At 44.8% G+C, this 27108-nt stretch overlaps 1 protein-coding gene across 6 annotated transcripts in view; it reads right to left on the bottom strand.

Moving 5' to 3' along the window:
* KIAA2012 (KIAA2012 ortholog) overlaps nucleotides 1-27108 on the bottom strand; it is a 276644-nt gene that overhangs the window by 112093 nt on the left and 137443 nt on the right. For all 6 annotated transcript variants that reach the window (XM_073646453.1, XM_073646458.1, XM_073646452.1 and 3 more), the window contains exon 12: nucleotides 22167-22235. In XM_073646453.1, coding sequence (XP_073502554.1) covers nucleotides 22167-22235 — 69 coding nt within the window. The remainder of the gene's footprint in view (nucleotides 1-22166; nucleotides 22236-27108) is intronic.

Below are 27108 nucleotides of genomic sequence, written 5' to 3'. Positions count from 1 at the left end.
ACCATCCAGCACTGACACAAGGGTCGCATAGCTTGCCAGACCCAGGATGCCATCGCTATCTTTGAAGTGTTATGGTGCATGTTGCCAGCTTACCTTCAATACTCCTGATAACAGAAATGACCTACCAATAAGGAGTGATTGTAAAAGAGCCGAAAGTGTTAAATCAAAAGAAGATGGTATGTGTCATAAAACCAAAAGTATTAAATCAAAAGAAGAGGGTATGTGTCATAAAACCAAAAGTATTAAATCAAAAGAAGAGGGTATGTGTCATAAAACCAAAAGTGTTAAATCAAAAGAAGAGGGTCTGTGTCATAAAACCGCTGTAGGGAGTAGCAGGGATTGGGTCAAGGTCATAGAGAGATGATATTAGACACCTGGTTGTTTAGCTTTAAAGTGGCTCTTTTCTGCACCTTCAGTGACTGATAGGGTGGAGGTCAAGCATATGGAAGTAGTAGTAGTAGAAGAAGTGATAGGGAGGAAGTTATCACTATATCGGATTGATAACTACATATTGGAGGAATACCATGGCTTTATTAAGGTTTTCTGAACTGCTGAGGTTAGAGGATTTAGTATAATTTCCGTAAGCCTAGAATGGGTATTTTACACGATTGACAATCATAGACCATAAGAACAATTGCTTGCAATCAACTTACAGTGCATCAAACGACTTGCCGGCCTGTCATTGACTAACTCTTATATGCTATCCTAAAGACTGCCTTTTGTCACTAGCACATTCCCTGCATTTGCCTATTACCTGTAATGAAAACTGTTTGAGACCGGGAAATGAATGATCACGAACAAACGTACAATTTATTGTGACATATACTCAATATTGATATTGCAAGACCAAGAAAGAAAGTTGCGAAATTATGGAAATCACAGGATGGATAGAGATTGTTACTGATAAGCAAATCAAAAAATGGGAACATTGGGAACAACATTTTCAAAACATTTCGATTTATTCAATATCGAGTATGAGCGCCACGCACACAAATACACAGTCTTCCTCACCTTGGCTGCTATCAATGAGGTTATTAACTCCTCCACGACATGCGACATACATGTACGGCTCAAGTCGGAAGCTGGTGTGTGGAACAGGCTTACGGGGTCGAGTCCGCTACACACTCAGCAGGTCATGGGTGTAAGTTACAGCCAGGACCTCTCTCTAAGGCCACGGCCCCACTATCAGTATTTGGTCAGTATTCGGTCAGTATTTTTTCTCAGGAGTGGGAGCCAAAACCACATGAGGAACAATCAGCGAAAAGGTATAATAGAGACAAGTCACCAATTCTGCATTTATCACCCTCTCCTGGTTTTGGACAAACTCTGACAGGAGCATTTACACAAGTTGTCCAGTACTTTTTATTTTCTCCCCAATATATTCACCCTGTGTCCATAAGGGTTTTTGTAAATACCTTTGGTTGTCCTTCTTGCCTGTGAGCGGCGCTATTGCTGACCGCTTACAGGCATCACGTGACCCCCGGTGATGTGATTGCAGGTCACCGATGGATTGCTATGAAAGCAGACACAATCTCCCTGCACTGCCGCAATGGGGCCCATGAGCCGCGGTGGGGGGGGGGGGCTTTAACTGTGTCGGCCTCCTAGATGCCGATACAGTTGAAAGCAGTGATGAAGGAGGGAATGTCAGCTGACTCTCCCCCATCATTCTTCCTTGGCGTTTGACGTCTCAGCGAAGCAGGCGCGATGACGTCACTACATGGAACCCGCTACGCTGAGATTCAGAGTGCTCATTGCAAAGACCGGATCAGCGGGGGAAAGAGGAGGAGAGGTGAGTATTGTATTTTATTTTTAAGAACAATATGATCGCTAGAATACCATATGGAGTACTATGGGGCGTATTATACTATACAGAGGACTATGAGGTGCATTATACTATATAGACTATGGGGTGCATTATAATGTATGGACTATGGGGTGCATTATACTATACAGAGGACTATGGAGTGCATTATACTATACAGAGGATTATGGAGTGCATTATACTATACAGAGGATTATGGGGTGCATAATGCTATATGGACTATAGGGTGCTTTATGTTGTATGGACTATGGGGTCCATTATACTATACAGAGGACTATGGGGCGCATTATACTGTATGTACTATTGGAAGCATTATACTGTATGAACTATGGGGTTCATTATACTATACAGAGGACTATGGGATACATTATACTGTATGGACTATGGAGTGCATTATACCATAGAGGGGACTATGGGGTGCATTATGCTGTATGGACTATGGGGTGTATTATGTTGTATGGACTATGGGTTGCATTATACTATACAGAGGACTATAGGGTGCATTATGCTGTATGGACTATGGGAAGCATTATACTGTAGGAACTATGGGGTGCATTACACTATACAGAGGACTATGGGATACATTATACTGTATGGACTTTGGGGTGCATTATACTGTATGGACTATGGGGTGCATTATAATATACAGAGGACCATGGGATACATTATACTGTATGGACTATGGGATGCATTATACTGTATGAACTATAGGGTGCATTATACTATACAGAGGACTATGGAGTGCATTATACTGTATGGACTATGGGGTGCATTATGTTGTATGGACTATGGGGTGCATTATACTATACAGAAGAATATGGGATACATTATACTGTATGGACTATGGGGTGCATTATGTTGTATCGACTATGGGGTGCTTTATACTATACAGAGGACTAAGGGGTGCATTATACCGTATGGACAATGGGGTGTATTATACTGTATGGAGGACTATAGGATGTATTATACTCTATGGACTATGGGGTGCGTTATACTATACAGATGACTATGTGATGCATTATACTCTATAGACTATGGGATGCATTATACTATACAGAGGACTATGGGATTCATTATACTACAAGGAGGACTATGGGACACATTATACTGTATGGACTATGGGATACATTATACTGTATGGACTATGGGTTGCATTATACTATACAGAGGACTATGGGATGCTATACAGAGGACTATGGGATGCATTATACTGTATGGACTATGGGATGCATTATACTGTATGGACTATGGGATGCATTATACTGTATGGAGGACTATGGGATGCATTATACTATACAGAGGACTATGTGGTGCAATATACTATACAGAGCTATGGGATGTCTTAAATTGTATGGACCATGGGATGCATTATACTGTATGGACTATGTGATGCATTATACTGTATCGACTATAAGGTGCTTTATACTATACAGAAGACTATGGGATGCATTATATTGTATGGACTATTGGATGCATTATACTGTATGGAGGACTATGGGGCACATTATACTGTATGGACTATGGGATACATTATACTGTATGGACTATGGGTGCATTATACTATACAGAGGACTATGACATGCATTATGCTATATCGACTATGGGGGCATTATACTATACAGAGGACTATGGGATTCATTGTACTGATGGACTATGGGATGCATTATACTGTATGGAGGACTGTGGGGTGCATTATACTGTACAGACTATGGTATACATTATACTGTATGGACTATGGGTGCATTATACTATACAGACGACTATGGGATGCATTATAATGTATGGACTATGGGATCCATTATACTGTATGGACTATGGGGTGCATTGTACTGTATGGACTATGGGGTGAATTATACTGTATGGACTTTGGGGTGCATTATACTGTATGGACTACGGGGTGCATTATACTATACAGAGGACTATGGGGTGCATTATACTGTATGGAGGGCTATGAGGTGCATTATACTGTATGCAGGATTATAGGGTGCATTACACTGTATGGACTCTTCAGTGCGTTATACCGTACAGAGGACTATGGGGTGCATTATACTGTAAGGACTATGGGGAGTGCATTATACTGTATGGAGGAAAATGTGGTGCATTATACTGTACTGAGGACTATGTGGTGCATTATACTGCATGCAAGCAATTATACAGTGTGGAGGTTTGTGTGGGGTCTATGATGATGTTTGGGGGCCATTATACAATGTGGAGAGGTGTGGGGCCAATATACTGGTCCATTATACTTCATGGAGGGCTATGTGGGGGTCACAGTTGGTGGATCATATGGTGTTGGGGTCACCATACTTTTCCAGGGGAGTTGAGGTGGGGTACAGTAGGGTCATCATAATGTGCATGTGGAAGGTACTGTGGAGGAATTCACTGTGGGGGCATCTTACAGTGTCTGTGGGACACTTTTGTTGACATCATACTTTGAGTGCAATGAAAGGGGGATCTAGGGCTCCAGTAGGAGGAAAATTAGAGTGCACATAGTACCACACAGTATGTGCAATAATAGGGACACATATGGCAGCAGTGCCTCAGCATTGGGGTATCAGCAGGATATGGAGTTTGTGCAGGTTGGGAATACATGGGGACTGTGCCTGAAATGTGAGAAGTCATATGTGTCTTTGTTGTAATCTCCGCAGCAGAGTCCTGGCTGGAGAAGTTATCGTATCAGTTTGGGCCAGATGGAAAAGACAGGAAAAGTGAACGATTTCATCAGAAAGAATGTCATCTGTAAGTCACTAACAATAACTGTACTGTAATCTCTTATATGTTCTACACGACTGGTATCTACCACTATATGGTAAGACATGGCAGTAATATCAGTGGTGGTCTTTGTAAAGAGGTTTTTTTTTTTTTTTTTAACAGCCCGATCATTTGATAAGGTAGGTTCTCCTACATCCACTATGAGGGTGCACCACCATATTTGTAATCAGGGTCACCTGGTTCAGGGCCCACTCAGAAGTTTCGCCCCCCCCCCCCGAAACAAACCCCTAGCTACGCCATCCCGATCGGTAAACACTTTAAATGAAAAAAATTAAAGAGCTCCAAAACTTCGTTTTATTGTTCCCTGCAATACCACAAAAATGCTGTTACAAGTGATCATTGTAAGTGTCACATCTATCCTAAAATGGTATCAATAAAAAAGTTGTTTCACCCTGCAAAAAATAAACCATGACACAGCTCCATCGATCAAAAAGTGAAAACGTTACGAGTCTTTGAAAAAGTTGACACATATTTAAAGGTCAATGTTATCACAAAATGTACACCGTAAAAACAATTCCCAAAAAGCAACATCAGAATTGTGTTTGTTTCACAATTTCTCCCCACTTGGATTTTTATTTCCCATTTTCCACATATTACACTATGTGGTAAATTGAATGGTGTCATTCAAAAGTACAACTTGTCCCACAGAAAACAAGTCCTCATATGTCTATGTGGACAGAAAAATAAAAAAACTATGACTCTGGCAAAAAACGAAATTGGCAGTGCCTTGAAGGGGTTAAGGGTTGTCTAAAGACTGTTTTGCCACATTGAATGCACTTAGACAGGAAATCATCAAGATCCGCTGCTGGCAGCTCCTTTTGCAATTAATTGCCCACTGATGATGTCCCAGATGTGCTCGATGGGAGACAAGTCTGAAGACGCTGAAGGCCATGTTAGGAAGTTTAGGCAATGCAGACTGCTCATAGTAGTAAGAGAAACATGCGGCCAAGAGTTAATGTGTTGAAATGTGGCTTCTGGGAAACTGCCATCATTTGCTTATCAGTAACATGTCTATCCATCATGTGATTTCCATAATTCTACAACTTTTCTTTCTTGGTGTTGCAATTTCAATGTTGAGGAGTACATAAATGCATGTAACAAGTGCCATTTGACTTGCTATACAGTGGGGAAAATAATTATTTGATCCCTTGCGGTTTTTGTAAGTTTGTCCACTGACAAAGACATGAACAGTCTTTAATTTTAGGTTAATTTTAACATTGAGAGATAGAATATGCCCCCAAAAAATTAATAAAATCACATTGTATAAATTAGATAATTTTTTTTGCATTTTGCAGTGAGAAATAAGTATTTGATCCCTCTGGCAAACAACACTTAATACTTGGTGGCAAAACCCTTGTTGGCAAGAACAGCAGTAACACGTTGTTTGTAGTTGATGATGAGGTTTGCGCATATGTCAGGAGGAATTTTGTTCCACTCCTCTTTGCAGATCATCTCTAAATCATTAAGATTTTGAGGCTGTCGCTTGGCAACTCGGAGCTTCAACTCCCTCCATAAGTTTTCTATGGGATTAAGGTCTGGAGACTGGCTAGGCCACTCCATGACCTTACTGTGCTTCTTTTTGAGCCACTCCTTTGTTGCCTTGGCTGTATGTTTTAGGTCATTGTCTTGCTGGAAGACCCAGCTAAACCCATCTTCAATGCTCTTACTGAGGGAAGGAGGTTGTTGGCCAAAATCTCACGATACATGACCCCATCCATCTTCCCTTCAGTACAGTGCAGTCGTCATGTCCCCTTAACAGAAAAGCATCTCCAAAGTATAATGTTTCCCCCACCATGCTTCACGGATGGGGCAATGTTCTTACGGTTGTACTCATCCTTCTTTCTCCAAACACGGCGAGTTGAGTTAATGCCAAAGAGCTCAATTTTTGTCTCATCTGACCACAGTACCTTCTCCCAATAACTCACAGAATCATCTAGGTGTTCATTGGCAAACATCAGACGGGCCAGCACATGTGCCTTCTTGAGCAGGGGGACCTTGCGGCCACTGAAGTATTTTGAACCTTTAAGGCGTAATGTGTTACGAATGGTTTTCTTGGTGACTGTGGTCCCAGCTGCCTTGAGATCATTAACAAGTTCCCACCGTGTAGTTTTAGGCTGATCTCTCACCTTCCTCATGATCAAGGATACCCCACGAGGTGAGATTTTGCATGGTGCCCCAGATCGATGTTGATTGACAGTCATTTTGTATTTCTTCCATTTTCTTACCATTGCACCAACAGTTGTCTCCTTCTCACCCAGTGTCTTACTTATGGTTTTGTAGGCCATTCCAGCTTTGTGCAGGTCTATGATCTTGCCCCTGACATCCTTAGAAAGCTCTTGGGTCTTGCCCATGTTGTAGAGGTTAGAGTCTGACTGATTAATTGAGTCTGTAGACAGGAGTCTTTTATACAGGTGACTATGTAAGACAGCTGTCTTTAATGCAGGTAACGAGTTGATTAGCTGCGTCTAACTGGTCTGTAGGAGCCAGAACTCATAATGGTTTGCAGGGGATCAAATACTTATTTCTCACTGCAAAAGGCAAAAAAATGTATCTAATTTATACAATGTGATTTTCTTGATTTTTTTGGGATATTCTATCTCTCAATGTTAAAATTAACCTACCCTTAAAATTATAGACTGTTCATGTCTTTGTCAGTGGACAAACTTAGAAAAACAGCAAAGGATCAAATACTTATTTCCCCCACTGCATATTCCTCCAACCCCCTTCCCCATGTCTTGTATACTTGTCTTAGCTGAACTTGCATGTTTTTTTCAATATGGAGAGTGCTGGCAGTCACCTCTCAAGGCTGCTTATCTTTATTGTGAACAAAAAGATGGGGCATTGTAGAAAGGGAAGATTCCATACATCGACATATGCATTGAAGAAATAGCTAGTCCTGTTGAAATCAGCAGCTTCAGCCATTATTCATTTAATGTAAATTGCCGCCTGCCACTAAAACAGACTAAACAGACTTTAATCTGATACTGGAAATTTACACATAGTAGTAATTGAATATTTAAACAAAAAATAAAAAGCAACAGAGCTGGGTCCAACAGTGCTTGTATTTGCATTCTCTAACAGTTTTGGTCCATAGGATAAGAAGCAATATACAATTTATCCTACATACAATACAATGTAAGCTACAGAGTAGCTACAGAACACATAACCTGATGCCTATATCTTAGCACAGAAAAATATGTATTCATCAAGGACGTCTTCAAAGCTTTAATACATAAACAAAACAGGAAACCTCTCCCTCGATCAGTTTTATTTCTGCCTTTGGTCAGCCAAATAAAATTTTACCATAGCCCTACGGATAATTGAACACATATGTTCAATACCGAGCATTGGTTCCAATAATCTGTGCTTCTATGGCAATAAAACAACAGTGATTGAAATCTTATGAACTTGTTGGCTAATGTATAATAAGATTGTTATAATTTAACTTTTACCCTTCTCTTTATGGCTAGGTCCACATGTTGGGCTGACTTGCAGATTGGCATATTTTTAATTGATTGCTGCTAAAAGTTGTTCAATGGCCGTTCAGTTGAGATGAGCAGATCATTTGAAACTCATATTTGCCAGCTTTGCTGAATTTTTCCAATAAATTTGCCCCAAATCTCAATACGGTTTGACAGTCAGTTGCCTATTTGTGAGAAATGCCCTGAGCTCCTTGCCACCTGTTTCCCAGCTCAAGATTTGCTCTGGCTCAAATTCCTACCATGACTGCCAGAGCTTTTACCACCGCAGCTCGCAGAGCCAACAACACAGCTTGGCATTAAAATTGTATTCGACATCTCCTCCGGTCCCATGTCACCCAAGTACAAAGGCTGACTTTTCATCTCTTCCAATAAATCAACTGGAAGAATTGTTTTGATGTAGAATCTCCCTTAGCCCCCATGTGCTATAGGTTAGGGGACTAAGGGGCAGAACAGAAATAGGTGCCATTGACAGAATTGAAAGTCTGCTCTGTACAACATTAAGTGTTAGGGTGGCGGAGAAGGTGGACTGAGCAGGACATTGACTCAAGCTGATGGTGTTGCTGTCAGAGGTTGCATCATCCTGCTGTGACTAAGATGAGTGGTTTCACACACATTCCATTATTCCCTCAGCTTCTTCCCCACTGAGTGTGACCTGCATTTCGTACTACTACTGACAGCTGCTACCAGCAATGCTGGTGGTGCTACTCCTAGTGGCTCCCACATTTTTTTGCCTTGGAATGTTTTGTTTTTCTCTCATGCTAAGATATCCACTGCTCATGCCAAGTTTCAGTTTGTCATGAATTTTGTAAGGAAAAATAACATTTATGTTGTTTACAAAACCCTTGAAAAATATGTAATTATTCAGAAGTGCTGGACAGGGTTCATGCGATGGCTAAAAAGGTTAATGCTAAATAAAAAAAACACATTAAGAAACACTCCTCCATCAACACATACAAATACTGCTGCAACCATATGACCACATACACATAAACCACCCAATATCCCTATGTTTGTGATGTATCTAATACTAATCAGCCCCAAATCGTCAATGGACCTAAATGGTCTGAAGAACATCGCCCATCCAATTATAATTTGACCAGAGCCAAAAATAAAGCCCTTAAACAACTATCACGGAATCTGAATATTGTTATAGAACCAGAAGATAAGGGGAGGTGGGCATTGTGATCCTTTGCAGATTTCATTGCCGCAGCACGCCAAATCTTATCTGATATTGAATACTACTCCCCCTTTTAATCTGATCCCACAAAAGCCTACCGTTCTAAAATCAAGGAATTCTTGAAAAAGGAGTGGAAGAAAGGCTGAGGCTAGAGGAAAAAAAAAACTTGTGCTCAGTCAGCCGAGGGGAGGATTTATTTCTTCTCCTGTCAGATACTTCTCTGGCAGCTCCAGTATGTGTGCTTATGATACAGCTTCTGTGTCAGTTGAGACACAGGTCTCAGAAGCTGTGTTTCTTCAGACAGCAGTCCGTTCTAACACAAGACCAGGATGGGCTGACGTTTGAATGATGTGACAGAGGCCATTTTATTACATTATTGGGGAACCACGTTAAGTATCTGTGAACTTTAGAAAGTTAAAAGGACATGTATCCTAGAAACACGTGGAAAGGAAATTGCAGCAATGACAGCAGTATTTTTGTGGCGCGTATGCTTCTTAAATTATTGTAGTAAAGCAGTACCCTTTTGAAGAAAAATGCAACGTAACCCTAAAATGCAATATTGTGAAGTAGCAACATGTACATTTACGACCAGAAACGAACATGTGGCGACAGCAAAAACCAGCAAAACTCTGCAACAGGCCACTGTATTCGAGTGGTGTGTATAGGCCTAATATTGCACTAACAAAGAAGTGTGCAAAAAAATAAACAACTCGTGAACTTTGTGAGGTAGTCCACTGTGTTTAAATTTCTGGATTGTGGAGATTTTTCTTTTGTCGTTTTTTTTTTTTTTAAGTTATGGCTTGCTCGTCTCATAATGCAGTAAGCTCATTTTCTCTGACTCACAAGCCTTGGTTTCAGGATTTTTGTTTAGTAGCAAAATTAGGACAGAGGGGTGTGTGTGAAGAATTAAAATAAAGGCTGTTATGGAGGTCCTCTTACTGCAGTATATCACATATCAATCAATTCAGTCACATAGACTATGCAGGGACAGCCCTACCCTAAGGCCGGGGTCACATGAGCGTAGATTCTCTCATGTGAGAGAATTGGCTTGATTATGCTAATGACACTCCGATCAAATGCTGATCCAAGTTTGAGAAGAGTATTAGCTTACTGTGATCCGATTCTCTCAGATGAGAGAATCGTAGCACAGGTGAGGAGAAGATGGAGAGCTTCCATGAATGTCGGACTGCACTTGGATGACATCTGAGTTACTTGAATGGGTGTGTCATCTGATTTGCAGAGCAAATCGCAGCATGCAGCAATTTTTTCCACAGACAGATTCGGTCTGTGGAAAAAAAACGCAGATCTGCACTGCCCCATTATATAATATTCGTCCGAATACTATCCGATAAAACATCCAATAGCAGTTGTCCAAGTTATTGCTCATTTGAGCGAGCCCTAACACTTGAATCTTTAGATTATTATTCACAGACTGAGACTACAACTCCTATTTTCAATGAGATTCAGCACTTCAGTAGTACATCACAAACCAGATTCAGACCTTTCTCTATCCTTATGTGGAGTGAACTGTGTGCTCTGACCTCTATCACTACTCTGTAATATGTTGTAAATATGCTGTAAAATCCTAAAGTGGCACTCCATAGCTGGCCCTCATCTTTTAGAATGGCTGTGAAATCTGTCTCAAAGTTGATCCTCCGCAATTGGATCTGATCATCTTCACTGCGCAGTTATGGAGCTATAAAGCAGTTTCATGTGCTATTCTTTACCAATCAAACAAGCTTTTAAAAACTGTGCTGATCTGTAGGTCAATGCGATTTTGACCAAGGCATAGCTGGAATGTGTCAATCCTACCTATGAGCGAGACTATTCCAAAAATACAGAAGTGCAGCTGTAGGAATTTTTCCTTGCTATCCCATCAAATGGCAAACTTATGTTTTATCAGAGTCTGCATCTAAAGTTGGCCATACGAATTACATAAATGTCAATTTTGGTGGGACATACCGACTATACAACAGGTATGGGGGCATCTTACGTATTAGCCACTGGCTTGATATCTAGAGGTGGCCATAAACTCAAGATAGCTGTAGGCTAAACACTTATCTGGCAGACAGCTATTCTTCCTGACTTTTCTATACTAATATATCACACTCAGATGAGCTGTTGAATCTAAGTAACAAGAATAAGCCACTAGTACAAGCTTCTCATGATGGCTTATATCAGTGAAATCAAGAGATTGGGACAGGTAATCGTGACAAACCTATAGCGGAGATGTCGGGTCACGTATCTAAAAGCAGAGTAGAGATAAACTGCTGTTCCCCATCAGAGGGAACAAGTAATTACATAATATTTGAGTAAATGCATGTTATGTGAAGGACACCTTTAAGGTCGCCATACAACTGAGATAGCTGTCAGTCGAATGTTTGTTTGGCGGACAGTTATCTCTCCCTACTCTGACCACATTTAAAAAGAGAGGAGAAATCCACATCCAGAAACCTCTGTCAGCAGCCTACCTTCCCTATAATAGGATCAGTCGATGAAATTCCAACTGCCCGATCTTTTCCTGCACTGACATCACTTGTCAGGGGAGTCGGGAGTCCCCCATACACATCAGATGGTCAGCATGTCCCACCGAAATCATCGGGATAGGGCAGACTTCCATCTAGTAAACTAGTTCTCACTGCCTTGGACCCCAGGAGATCAGCAAACCCTTCACTGCTTTAGCAAAACAGTGACATCCATGTCTGAGCAGCAACATTCAAGTGAATACGACAGGGTATTTTAGTACCACACCTAGATGCATATAACAGCTACTGTAGTGAAAGATAGGATATCAATGGTAAATAGATATTTTTCATTCTCTAAATATTAGTTGGGCATAGATATAATAGAAATAGTGGAAAAACACTGTTAACGATACTGTGCACTGGTCCACGTGGTATTTTTTGCACATTGATGCTATAGTTATAATGTTGATCATTTCTACCAAGCAAGTCAAATTTTGATGAATGTTTAATAAACATTGTAATACATTTTCAAATATTGGCAATAATCAATGGACATGATGAACATCGTAGCTTATTACTGTTGTTTTATTACAACTGTTACATACATGGAGAGCTTTGCACAATAAACCTTGTCATGGGATTTTTTTTTACATAACTGCACCTAATTTTATAATATTATAAACTCTGCGGTATGACTACAAAAACATTTATGAGAAAACCACAATGGCAGTGTAACCTTAGTAGTATATCCCTAGCATTTGGCTTTTTTTTAAATTTCACTATGAATATATTACGTTTCCTTTTATATGCAATTTCACCACACTGGTACCTGGAAGAAAGAAGTCTACTCCACGGGCATGTTTCAAATAATACAAAGCAGATGGTGACCATTTTAAGAGGAAACCACAAAAAAAAGTCAAATTATTATGTCTCCTACCCTTCCCCCAGCCCCACAATCAGAAGCTGGCCTGTTCAATAAAAGAACAGTTACAAGTTATCTGTTTTCTGTCAATTCACAGGGGCCAGTGAGAAACACAAAAGGTTGATTTGAGCAGCCAAAGGAGCCTAAATGTATAGTGGAATTGGGTTACCCCAACGACTGAACAAGAAGCAGACACAGTGTAGAAGTCAGACTAGCAAAGGAAGCTCAGTAACTTGTGTTTCTTTACCTAAGACCCAGGAATGTGACCTGTATTAACTCTGTTTCTTGTTCTCTAAGATACTAATAGGTTTGGACAAGGTGCGTGGGAAACATCAAAGGGCATAACTGTGCATATTTGTGATATTCACGAAAAGGGAGAGAAGCGCAGAGAAAGGCAGATGGCAGAAGAGGAAGAAAAATTACTGTCTGATGCAAGATAATTTGAGGATCATTCAAGTCAAATAAAAATGGGTCAAAGACTAGGAGAAAGGGAAATAAAAGCAAGGCACTGAAAGTATAGGTACTCTGGTTTGCTAATAGGACATATGAGAAAGGTTACCCAAAAATGACAACATTAGACCTCCTTCAGGGAAGGTAGTTGTACTAATAAGGGGATAGATAGAGTAGACAGAGAGAGTGAGCTAGTAGGGGTCAATGAGGACTTAAAGGGGTCTGGGACATGCAAGGAAAGTAGGAAGGTGAGTAGGAGTAATAAATGTGCTAATAGAATTAAATGTCTGTTGGCAAATGCTAGAAGTAAACAAATGAATGAATTGGAGACTTTTATGTCAACCACAGATTATGATGTGGTGGGCATTACAGAAACCTGGCTGGATGTAAGCCATGACTAGTGACAAACATACAGGGTCACACTACATTTAGAAAGGACAGGAAAGACAAAAAAGGTGGAGGGGTGTGTATTTTCATTAAATCCAACTTAAGACCTGTGCTCAATGACGACATTGGGGGAGCTGCGACAATGTAGGGTCAGTATGGGTAAATGTCCATGGGGATGACAATAATGGAAAGCTGATAATTGGAATTTGCTACAAGCCTCCTAATATAGCTGAACAGGTAGAGGATGAAATGCAGCAACAAATTAAAAAGGCAGCAAATAATAATAGGGTCCTTATTATGGGGGATTTTACCTATCTTGACATTCAAATGGACATAGAATCTTCTGGTTGTGCAGAAAGCTGCAAGTTCTTATGGGAAGTTCAAGACAATTACCTCTCTGCTGGTAAATGAACCAACCAGGTGAGGTAATCTGCTGGATCTGGTCTTGTCAAATAGACCAGATACAATTTTAGATCTACAGGTCTACAGATCTACAGAGCATTTGGGATGCAGCGACCATAATATGGTAATTTTCAATGTAATATTCAATAAAACATTTCAAAGGGGAAATGCAAAAACCTGGAACCTTAGGAAAGCTGATTTCAACAAATTAAGGGAAGAACTTAATCTTGTAGACTGGGACCATGTCATGGTAACTGGGGATACCAAACATAAATGGGGCATGTTTAAGGAAATACTACTAGAATCCTGTAGAAAACTTAGACCCTCTGGTAATAAAATGTCCAGGAATAAAAATAAACCATTATGGATAAATAAGACAGTACAAAGTTTAATAAGACAAAAACAAAGGGCATTCAAAATCAATGAAGGCCAAGAATAAAGAAATAGCATTTCAGGAGTATAAAGATCTAAATAAAAAATGTAAAATAGAAATCAAGCTAGCATAGTTACCTGCTGAAACACAAATTGCCAGCGACATTAACATAAATCCCCAAAAGTTGTATAAATACATCAATGCCAAAAAGAAAAAAAAGGATGGTATCAGCCCCTTAAAAGATGACAATAACAAGATAATTATAGAGGACAAAGAAAAGGCTGAGATATTAAACAGGCACTTTTCATCCGTGTTCACCAATGAATTGACTGTTCCAGGGATCATTCAACGAGGCAAAAATTAATGTTCAACATGTGATATAACTAGTTTAACACAAAAAGAAGTACGCCTGTGTCTGAGCAAATTAAATATTGACAAATCCTCTGGGCCAGATGGAATTCATCTACGGATACTGAGGGAACTGAGCTCAGTAATTGACAAACCGATATATCTCATCTTTTCAGACTCTCTTGTAACAAGGGTGATGCCACAGGATTGGAGGATGGCTGATGTGGTACCGATATTTAAGAAAGGTAAGAAGGTGGATCTGGGCAACTACTGTCCAGTAAGTCTGACATCAGTAGTGTTCAAAGTTTTTGAAGGAATTATAAGAGATGACCTGCAGAAATATATTGCAGATAATAATACACTGCTCAAAAAATAAAGGGAACACTTAAACAACAGACCATAACTCCAAGTAAATCAAACTTCTGTGAAATCAAACTGTCCACTTAGGAAGCAACACTGATTGACAATCAATTTCACATGCTGTTGTGCAAATGGAATAGACAATAGATGGAAATTATTGTCAATTATCAAGACACCCTCAATAAAGGAGTGGTTCTGCAGGTGGGGACCACAGACCACATCTCAGTACCAATGCTTTCTGGCTGATGTTTTGGTCACTTTTGAATGTTGGTTGTGCTTTCACACTCATGGTAGCATGAGACGGACTCTACAACCCACAGAAGTTGCTTAGGTAGTGCAGCTCATCCAGGATGGCACATCAATGCGAGTTGTGGCAAGAAGGTTTGCTGTGTCTGTCAGCGTAGTGTCCAGAGGCTGGAGATGCTACCAGGAGACAGGCCAGTACACCAGAAGACGTGGAGGGGGCCGTAGGAGGGCAACAACCCAGCTTGGACCGCTACCTCCGCCCTTGTGCAAGGAGGAACAGGAGGAGCACTGCTAGAGCCCTGCAAAATGATCTCCAGCAGGCCACAAATGTGCATGTGTCTCCACAAACGGTTAGAAACCGACTCCATGAGGGTGGTATGAGGGCCCGACGTCCACAGATGGGGGTTGTGCTCACAGCCCATCACCGTGCAGGACGCTTGGCATTTGCCACAGAACACCAGGATTGGCAAAGTCGCCACTGGCGCTCTGTGCTCTTCACAGATGAAAGCAGGTTCACACTGAGCACATGTGACAGACGTGACAGAGTCTGGAGACGCCGTAGAGAGCGATCTGCTGCCTGCAACATCCTTCAGCATGACCGGTTTGGCAATGGGTCAGTAATGGTGTGGGGTCCATCCACAACCTCATCAGGAGCATGCCCAGGCGTTGTAGGGAGGTCATACAGGCTCGTGGAGGCCACACACAATACTGAGCCTCATTTTGACTTATTTTAAGGACATTACATCAAAGTTGGATCAGCCTGTAGTGTGTTTTTCCACTTTAATTTTGGGGGTGACTCCAAATCCAGGCCTCTATTGGTTAATAAATTTGATTTCCATTTATGATTTTTGAGTGATTTTGTTGTCAGCACATTCAACTTTGTACAGAACAAAGTATTCAATGAGAATATTTCATTCATTCAGATCTAGGATGTGTTATTTGAGTGTTCCCTTTATTTTTTTGAGCAGTGTATAATTGTCAACCAGCATGGATTCATGAAAGATAAGTGGTGTCTAACCAATATGTTGGGTTTCTATCAGGAGGTAAGTGCAAATCTGGATGTTGGTAAAGTGGCTGATGTGATTTATCTGGACTTTGCAAAGGCATTTGATACTGTACCACATAACAGCCTTAGGCCACGGCCCCACTATCAGTATTTGGTCAGTATTCAGTCAGTATTTTTTCTCAGGAGTGGGAGCCAAAACCAGGTGAAGAACAATGAGAGAAAAGGTATAATAGAAACAAGTCACCAATTCTGCATTTATCACCCACTCATGGTTTTGGCTACCACTCCTGAGAAAAAATACTGATCGAATACTGATAGTGGGGCCGTGGCCTTATACTGAAGCTTCAGAAGCAAGGACTGGGGGAAACTATATGCAGATGGGTAAGGAATTGAGTAAATGACAGGAAACAAAGAGTTGTCATAAATGGTAAGTTCTCTAAATGGGATATAGTCAGTAGTGGGGGGCCGCAGGGATCTGTGCTAGGACCGATTATTTTTAGCCTCTTTACTAATGACCTTGTGGATGGGATTGAGAGTAAAGTGTTAGTCTTTGCTGATGACACTAAACTATGTAGGATATTAAAATCAGATCTTGACATTACGATATTACAAAACGATCTGGATAAGATGACTGAAAAGGCAAACACTTAGAAAATGGGATTTAATGTTGATAAATGTAGAGTAATGCACCTAGGATGGAGTAATCCTATTGCTACATGTACATTAAATGGGAGTATACTCGGGACTACAGAACAGGAGAAGGACTTTGGTATTCTGATTACAAGTAAGATGAGCAGCAGTACTCAATGTCAGGCAGCAGCTGCAAAAGCAAACAACATTTTAGGGTGTATAAAAAGAGAGATAAAATTCTGCGATCCCAAAGTATTGTTACCCCTTTATAAATCACTGGTGAGGCCACATCTAGAATATGGGATCCAGTTTTGGGCTCCACATTTTAAAAAGGATATTCAGAAGTTAAAGTCATATAAAAGGCGGGCAACTAGATTATTACAAGGGATGGAAGGCCTCTCATATGATCAGAAGTTGGAAAAGTTGGGCTTGTTTAGCTTAGAAAAAGATGTCTCAGAGATTTAATTTATATGTATAAATACATGTCTGGTTAATACAAAGGACTGGCACATGACTTATTCCTATCAAAGACCATATTAAGGACCAGGGGGCAATCATTACGGGTGGAAGAAAGGTGATTCCGGCAGCTAAACAGGAAAGGGTTCTTTACAGTCAGAGCAGTCAGACTGTGGAATGCCGACCACAAAAGGTAGTAATGCAGACACTATAACAGCTTTCAGAAAAGAGCTGGATGATTTCCTCAGTACACATAACATTGTGGGTTATAGATAATTTAGTGACAAAATGTACAATTGGTGGAGGAAGGTTGAACTTGATGGAGCTAGATCTTTTTTCAACCTATGTAACAATGTAACTTGTGAAACCACTTTTATGAAGAATTAATGTCCCCACAGTCCCTCCCACACAGTGTAATGCCCCTCATCTTCCACCCACACAGTACAATGCCCCCACGGTCTTCCAGACAGTATGATGCCCCCCCCCCCAATGGACCCAACACTCAATATTTTCCCCCCTACGGCTGACCACACACACTATGAAGGCTCCACAGTGTCCACTACCCAGTAAAATGTTTCAACAGTTCCCCCCAGATAGTATGTTGTCCCCACAGTTGACCCCAAACAGTATAATTCCCCCACACCCTAGCCTAGCTGCCCACATAGTATACTCCTATAATACACCCCGCACAGTATAATGCCCCACTGTCCCCCACACACAGTATGCTGCTCCCACAGCGCCCCCGACATCAGATGATGCCTCACGCACACAATATGATAAACTCACCACACTATGATGTCCCCACAGCCCCCCACACATTGTATAATGCCCTAACAGTGCCCCTACCTTATGATGCCCTCATAGTTGCCCATGTAGCACCCTGAGGATTCGGCTGCTACAGGGGTATTGCACCTCAACCCAGAGGTGTGATATTCCACTCCCGGGTAAGGATGGAGTGTGGACCTGAGCTCGGTAGGCTGCATGCACTACACACATCCCATTTCCGAGGAGCAGACCGACGGTACTCCCACTTAGAAATGTGCAGGTACGACCGAGTCTGTTCCTGGCTGGAGTGGGAGGGGGGTGGAACATCCCAAGTAGTGTAGGGGCAGATAGGGGGAGCAGCCTGGGTAAAGATAGGAGCTCATTGGGTGCTGGTCACCTGAGCTCACACATAGAGGGTGTATATAAGGTGGGCACCATCAAAGAACAGGGTCAGTCAGTCAGTCTTTGCAGAGAAGTAAGAAGCAGAGGAGCAGAGCAGCCCCAGAGAGAGAGAGAGGAGAAAGCAAGAGAGACCCAGAGGGGGAAACAGAAGAGAGGACTCTGAGACCCCAAATCCAATCCACGGGTGAAGAGTCGGCATCAGGGTACCGGAACCCAAGCTGGTGGGGGCAAAAACACACCCCAGCCAGAGACCGGAGGCCGTGGGCAGCGTCTGCCACGGCCACCCACCACATCCACCCCGAAGGCATACCACGTGGAGGGTCAGGGAACCCAAGGCCAAGGGTGTCCCAACAGAAGGCCCGAGGGAGCTGGACCTGGGTGGATCACTAGTGGGGACGGCCAGAGGAAGGGACAGAAGGAGAGCTCAGGGTCACGCTCCGGACTCGCTTGGGGGTTGGCTGGATCCAGGACCTGGTGGATGCAGCACGGCTCGGGAGGTCACTTGAAGCTGGAGTGACCGGAACATCAGCAGTGAGTAAATACCCTAAACTGCACAACCCGACTCTGTCTTCATTTTACACCTATGCTGCACCACCACAACCCCCATCCTCTGCACCTGACCCCCTGAGGCTATACCCCACCCGTTGGGGGTTATACTATCAAAAGCTGCACCAACTCCATCAGCCTCAGCGGACCCTGCTGCAGCGGCGGCCATAGTGACCGCAATACAACGGGTGGCGTAGTCGACAATAAAGAACTTAATAACATCTGTAGGACTGCCACATACAACTGAGTTTGACACCCTGGGCACGGACCGGGTCACAGCCACTCGGAAGACTACAACCCCCATCTGATCCGGCTCCGGATATTCCCCCTAAAAGAATATGGCCCAGGGGGTGCGTCACCCACACACAGTGTAATTCCCACACAATATGAATCACCCACAGTGGTCTCCATACAAGCATTCCACTTGCCTGTGTTCCTTTTGCATTCCTGCCCCTCTGTGATTGATTTGCTCTCTGCCACACATCACCGTGACCTGAGAATGTTATGAGACCTGAAGATCCTTGCAGGTCCTCCAGTCTCTATCCAGACGGGACGGTGTAGCATGGATCTGTGAGATCCCTGCTCCACCATTGTGTTCCTGTGGTACAGTTGAAATCAGGACATACCCCTGCCCTTCCAGGACAGCTCCCCAATTTCAGAACTTTCCCTTTGGATCCGGGATGGTTGAAACAGATCATTAAGTATCAAAAGCCAAGAAGGCTACTTTAGGCTCCTTGCCAGACTTCAGGAAATGATGAATTTTCAGCAGCTCATGAGTTAGATGTGCCAGTTTACAGGAATTTGCTATGTCCACCATTTAACAAGTGACAAAACTGTGGTACTAGACTGAAGGCAACAAACCCTGGAAGGAGGCAGCTTTATTTAAACAAATGCATGGGGACCAATTAGTTATTGCTGGAAAGAGATCTCTAATCACTTCAACATGCGGCAAAAATCTGTCCTGAAAAAACGGGATGAAATTTTGATCTGTGATGTCAAGGTTACCATCTGCCTTATTGTTTCCAGACATGACCAGGAATTTGGCTTTTTTCTTTTTTTCATTTAGTTACGCACTGTTACAACCACAGGGGCACAATAACAAAAGTCTTGAATTGGGACAGTCTGAGCATGCTCCCTACAATTCTTTCTACCCTCAGCAGCTCATTGTCTCACACTCGGAGATACGCTGACCACCAGATTTCACGGTACAAAGTGCATATATTATTAAATAGATTTCTTCAACCCGGTGTACTTACTTTCAAAATCCATGTCCTTATAGCTGTATAATCTTATCTGAAAATGTTCCTACCTGATGCTAAAATAGGCATTTATGAGCACTTAGTGGAATTGTGAAATGCTAATTTTAACATGAGGATTATACAGCCATTTTGACAGGGATTTTCAAAGCAAGTACACCAGCCTTGTCGGGTTCAAGAGATGTATCAGTTAACTATGTACCGGTATGTAATTTAAGTCATTCCATTCAAGAAATAGCAACATTGTCTATTGTTCATTGCTACTTTTACAAAATGTTAATTCAGTGTAGGATTTTCTTTCTGACATAGTCACTCTCTATGTACACTACACATTAGAAGGGAGAAAGAAAACGACACAGAAATGTGGCTGATATTTATTTAATTTGGGGTATTTTTGAAGTTTTCTGCTAGTTAAATTTAGGTGCACAGGGGTCGGCCTGTGAACTGGGTCTTCTCCTCCCTGTCTGTGATCCCCTGGCCCCTCCGCCTGCCTCCAGTCTGTGATCCCCTGGCCCCTCCGCCTGCCTCCAGTCTGTGATCCCCTGGCCCCTCCGCCTGCCTCCAGTCTGTGATCCCCCGGCCCCTACGCCTGCCTCCGGTGTGTGAATGACCGGTCACTCCTGAGATTTCAAGCACAGGAGGCCGGTCATTCACAAACCTGAGGTAGGCGGAGAGGCCTGGGAGTCACAGGCAGGGACGAGAAGACCCAATGCACAGTCCGGCCCCTGTGCACCGAAATCTAACTAGCAGAAAAATTGTAATGGTGATTAAAGAAGAACAACAAAGCGGATTTATTCACCAAAGGTATCAATGTAATCTGCATTACACCACAACATTACAGCCATGCCTTTACTTTACATTACAAGATCATGCTGACAGGATCTCTTTAAGAACAAAAGGATCAGGCATGTTGAAATTCAACATGCCTGAGACTTAAGGCCCCGTCACACTTAGCGATGCTGCAACGATCCCGACAACGATACGACCTGTCAGGGATCGTTGCTGCGTCGCTATGTGGTCGCTGGTGAGCTGTCAAACAGGCAGGCTCACCAACGATCAGGGGAGCAGCGACATCGTGGAAAGAATCTTTCCACGATGTCCTGCTCCTGGTTACGAGCCTGCTGAAGCAGGAGCAGGCTGGTAACTATGGTAAACATCGGGTTACTAGGGGCACACGTGCTCCTAGTAACCCGTTGTTTATCATGGTTACCACTCTGCTACAGTGAGCGGGAGGTTACCGCTCACTTTAGCAGGCTCGTAACCATGATAAACAGTGGGTTACTAGGTGCGCGTGTGCCTCTAGTAACCCGATGTTTACCATAGTTACCAGCCTGATCGCTGCTCCCGCTGGTCACACACAGCGATGTGTGCTGACCAGTGGGAGAGCAACGACCAAAAAATGGTCCAGGACACTTTGCAGCGATCAGCGACCTCACAGCAGGGGCCTGATCGCTGCAAAATGTCACACATAGCGACATCGCTGGTGAGGTCGCTGTTGCGTCACCAAAACCGGGACACTGCAGCGATCTCGCTAGCGATCTCGCTATGTGAGACGGGGGCTTTACCCTTCTTTCCACAGATAAGTTCCATTATGGGAGAGATGGGAGGCCCGCAAACACAATCGATAATTGTCCCTTTCCATCGAAATCAGCAGATCCAGCCAACATTTATAAATATGTATGGCCATGTCTAAAGTTTTGAAGTTTGTATAATTTGTACCACAAATGGTGTAACGGTAAGTTTAATTAGCTGCTATTTCACTTTTCATATAGTAACTTCTGCTATTAGTATATGGCATGGCAGAAAGTGTGTGTCTTACTTTGTTAGCCCTATTAGCTATAAGTTACTGAAACTTCTTATCCTGATACCCAATAGTCTGTACACTGCAGGGTTTCTTACCTGTCTCAGAATCCTGCTGACTGCCAGACCATTGTTCTTCCTGACCTGCAGATTCCACTGGAAGGCAATCTAGAAGTCACATAGATAAGACATGGTTAGAATGGAACATGGTCTTAATGAAATGCACACTGAAGTGACATCATTCATGCAACACTGATTACACAATTGGTTCCCAATTAACCCCCAGCTCACATAAAGGCTTGAGTATGTCTAGGCTCCGATTGATCAGTGCACAACAAGTAGAATGTAGAGTCATGAGAAAGGAGATTAATGATGATCACTATTCTAATTTATACAAAGTTACACAGCCGATGAATAGTTATCATCCTAAAGGCCCCTTTGTAGGGGCTCATAATAATCAGCGGAACAAGCAGTAAACAGACATCAACTTTTTAAAATGTGAATCCCCATGTAAAAATGGCTAACTACACACAGTGTATAGCTTCTCCTCCTCATATATATGTTCCAAGTAGGAAGACAGAAGTAAACTGCTGAGACTCCTCTCGCCTTGGCCTATCCTCCAGGGAATAAAATGATTTAGCCATTGAAATCCAAGTGTCCGATCCTTAACTCCCCCAAATCTGCCATACGGTGACCGTCGGGAGGTCACATTAGATGGTCGAACAGTTCTGCTTCAATAGGCAAATTCGGCAGGTAGGTATACATCTAATGTGTATGGCAGCATTTGAGCTGCCCATACACCTAGGACGAACCCACCCATTTTGGCCGGACTAGCTGACTCTCTAATGTAAGGTCCTTATACCAACTGGCGACAGTAAACAACCGATCAGTAAATGTTTACCAATCAGCGGTAATTTAATAGCCTGCTTATGTAGCACCCCGAGGGCTCGGCTGCTACAGGGGTATTGCACCTCAAACCAGAGGTGTGGTATTCCACTCCCGGGTAAGGATGGAGTGTGGGACTGAGCTCAGCTAGCTGCATGCACTACACTCATCCCATTTCCGGGGGACAGAACTACGGTACTCCCACCAGTTAGATGTGCAGGTACGACAGCGTCTGTCCCTGGCTGGAGTGGGAGGGGGGGAGGAACATCCCAGTAGTGTAGGGGCAGATAGGGGAGGGGCTCTGGGCATAGAGGTAGGAGCCCATTGGGTGCTAGTCACCTGGGCTCACACATAGAGGGAGTATATATGGTGGGCACCATCTTGAGACAGGGAGAGTCCAGGAGAGTTCAGAAAGGAGCTCAGCCAGAGAGGGCTGACAGGGAGCTGTGGCTCCGGCTGGGCCCAGCTCCAGGGCCAGGCCTGAAGCAGAGAAAAGGAGGAAGAAAGGCCCGGAGACATAAGACCAAGAGGGAACCCCGAGATCCCACGAGTGAACCAAAAGGGTGAAGGGTTGGCAGAAGAGGGCACCGGATCCCAAACTGACGGAGGCAAAACATCCTTAGTCAGGAACCGGAGGTCGTGGTCAAGTTTTGCCACGACCCTCACCAAATTCACCAGGAAGGTACACCACGAGTAGGGTCAGGAAAGCCATAAAAGGTTTTACCATTGAGAGGCCCGAGGGAACCGGACAAAGGTGGATCCCTGGTGGGGACGGCCAGAGAGAGAGAGAGAGAGGGGAGCTCAGGACCACGCTCCGGAATTGCCTGGGGGTTAGCCGAGTCCCGCACCTGGTGGACGCAGCACGGCTCGGGTGGTCACTCCCGGCCGAAGTGACTGAAGTAACACCTGTGAGTAAAAACCCTGAAACTGCATTATACGTTTCTGACTCTCCTTGCTGCACCATCACTACCTCCATCATCCACATCTGCTGCCCTGAGGCCATACCCCTCCCGTTGGGGGTTATATCATCTACGCTGCACAATCATACCACCGGCCTCAGCGGTCTGCCCTGCAGCGGCAGCTCCTTCGCTGCATTCAACGGGTGGCGTAGTCGTACAACATCTACCGCTAATACATCGCCGCTCAGTTTGACTCCCTGGGCACGGACCGGGTCACCGCCACGAGACTACAACCCTCAACAGATCCGGCTCCGGGTAAGCTCCCGTGCGCGCGATGCCGCACGACGAAGGCCCAGGGGCGCGTCAACTTTGGCGTAGTCGGCAGGATTCCGTGCCCGCAACCACCGGGTACTGCGTGCCTGAAGAAAAGTTCATATTTACCGTAAAAAGGAGTCTCCCGCCAATTCCAGAGGGTTCCCGCCATCGGACGCCATCTCGGGTCGTTTCCCACCGCTTGCCCGCCATCTGCAGCCTTTTCCCGCCATCCACGGAGTTTCCCGCCATAAGGAGACGATTCCCGCCATCTGAGACGATTTCCCGCCCTGGCAGAGCGGGCTCCATTATGGGCGTGCCAGAGGGTGGCAAGAGGCCACCTCCCATCGTGGGCCAGGTCCAGAAATGGCGCCAAAAGCGGAAACCGCCTCCACCAGCAGAGACTGCAATGATAGAAATGTCCATCAGCGTGAGAGGGCTGCCCCTGGAACTGACAATCACTAAGTTGCCCCGGGACCACCCTCAATGGGGGCGGATACAGAACAAAACAGAGAAGATGGGTGCGGCCTGGAGGAGTCTGGAGAGATCGCACCCGGAGATGGAGGGAGAGTCAGGCAGCACCGACCCTCTGGTCAGGAGCCTGTTGCAGGCCGCCACCCCAGAAGGCCTGGTGGAGATCCTGGCACAGCTCCCCAAAGATCGGGAGCATGCACAGACCGCGCTGGAGGGCTTGGCTCGGAAGATGGCCCGAGTGCAGCAAGAAGTGCTGGCCGAGTGGAGCAGAGAAATGGCCCTGCAGGCTGGAACCCGCCAGCAAAGGACGCCACCCGAGACGAGGAGTCTGACAGCCTCTGAGGATGGTGCAGGAGGGACGAAGGCCGGAGACGACGCCGTGGAAGGAGCTGAAGAGACGGAAGCAGGTAAAGGGGACGTCACCACCCCAAGCCTGGTAGCCGTAAGCTTGCCCCAGCTCCCCGTCGCAGAGCCCGAAATCCCACCTACCGTGCCCGTTGCTGCACCGCCACCGCTCCAAACTAGGCCTCAAGCGGCAGGAGCCGCGGCCACGCCCCCTGTGACGTCACACGCCTCAACTCTGAGCGCGGCCGAGCAGAAAGCGCTCCCGGCCTGGTCGCAGGGCCGAGTACCCCCGGGCGCCGCTGTCTCCAAAGTGCCCTCTACCTCTATCATGCCACCGGCCTGGTCACAAGACCTGGTGGACCCGGGCGCCGCTGCCTCTAAAGCGCCCTTCACTTTCAGGATGCCTCCGGCCTGGACGCATTGCCAAGAGCCCCCGGGCGCCGCTGCCCCCACAGCGCCCTCTACCTCCACAGTGCCACAACTGGGCGAGGACCTGTACGCGCAGCACACTAGCCCGGACGGGCTGCCGTTCGAATGGCCACCGGAGTATACCAACCCACGACTCCGGAGGGAACGGCCCTTGTGTGAACCCCTAATCCCAGCTCCGGCGCCTGTCAAGATCGTCCCGCTCCCGTTGGAGGAGGCCCAATTCGAATGGGACCCCACCGGAGAAAACCTCATTGGGTTTACCCACGAGACCCGGGCGGCCGCAGCCCAGCGAGCGGAGTGCTGCCGGCAACAGCTGGAGGTCTTTGGCCGGGAACAGCGGGAGAGGCGGGTCCGCGAGGAGCGGCTGCAAGTCCAGAGTGCGGAGCAGAAACGTCGGACCCAGCGAAACCCCCGTGCAGCCCACGGTCCCCGCGCCACCGGGACCATAATCAAGTTCCAACTGGAGCACGGTTGGGGCTTTATCCGGGATCACAGAACCCCCGGCGACGTCTTTGTCACCCGCAGAGATGTCGAGAGTCATCTGCCGGAGGGACACAGAGGACGTGACCTTTACCCGGGTGACGAGGTCACCTTCACCCGGCATCAGTGTGCTAAGGGACCATATGCTCTTCATGTGCACCGACTGACCGAGGAAGAGCTACAGTGCGAGGAGGAACAAGAGGACCCGGACGGGTTTGAAGACTACCCGCGGGAAGGAGCAGGAGGACGCCGTTACTGAAGTACGGTAAAGTGGAACTGTACATAGTTACCCGTAAGGGTACAAAAACTGCTGCTAAATAGAATATGGTCCCCGTTGGGACTAGTGAATTGTTCCCGTGTGTCCCTATCCCTAACCAGGCTGAGGACTGTGAGCAGCCATCCCTTTTTCCCCACTGGCCGAGGACTGAGAGCGGCCACCCTGTAAATAGTTGCGCTTCCTAAGGCGCCCCCTACCGGTTTTATAAGGAACTGTTTTTGTGACTGTTGCACTTTTACCTGGTCACAAATTGCACAGTGGCCAGAAGTCAAGATTATATTGAAAGTTATATGCTGCTAGAGTAATAATGAGGAAGTTATGTGTTATGTGCCAAAAGAGTTCCGGTGGCATTAGCCAGATGTTTTATTATGACTAAGGAAAATGTTTTATACCTGTAACGTTTAAAGAGAAAAGTACCTCCCATAAAGGGATGAGTTATAGTTAATGTTTTATATGTAAGTGCACTTTAATATTTTTGTATGTTTTATATTGTTTTACTCTTTTACAGCCCGAGGACGTGCTGTGATTTACCAGGGGGGAATGTAGCACCCCGAAGGCTTGGCTGCTACAGGGGTATTACACCTCAAACCAGAGGTGTGGTATTCCACTCCCGGGTAAGGATGGAGTGTGGGACTGAGCTCAGCTAGCTGCATGCACTACACTCATCCCATTTCCGGGGGACAGAACTACGGTACTCCCACCAGTTAGATGTGCAGGTACGACAGCGTCTGTCCCTGGCTGGAGTGGGAGGGGGGGAGGAACATCCCAGTAGTGTAGGGGCAGATAGGGGAGGGGCTCTGGGCATAGAGGTAGGAGCCCATTGGGTGCTAGTCACCTGGGCTCACACATAGAGGGAGTATATATGGTGGGCACCATCTTGAGACAGGGAGAGTCCAGGAGAGTTCAGAAAGGAGCTCAGCCAGAGAGGGCTGACAGGGAG

Source organism: Phyllobates terribilis, unplaced genomic scaffold (genome assembly GCF_046119375.1).
Source record: "Phyllobates terribilis strain yellow unplaced genomic scaffold, ASM4611937v1 Scaffold_9__5_contigs__length_417890890, whole genome shotgun sequence".
NCBI lineage: Eukaryota > Metazoa > Chordata > Amphibia > Anura > Dendrobatidae > Phyllobates > Phyllobates terribilis.
This window is presented reverse-complemented; position numbering and strand designations above follow the sequence as displayed.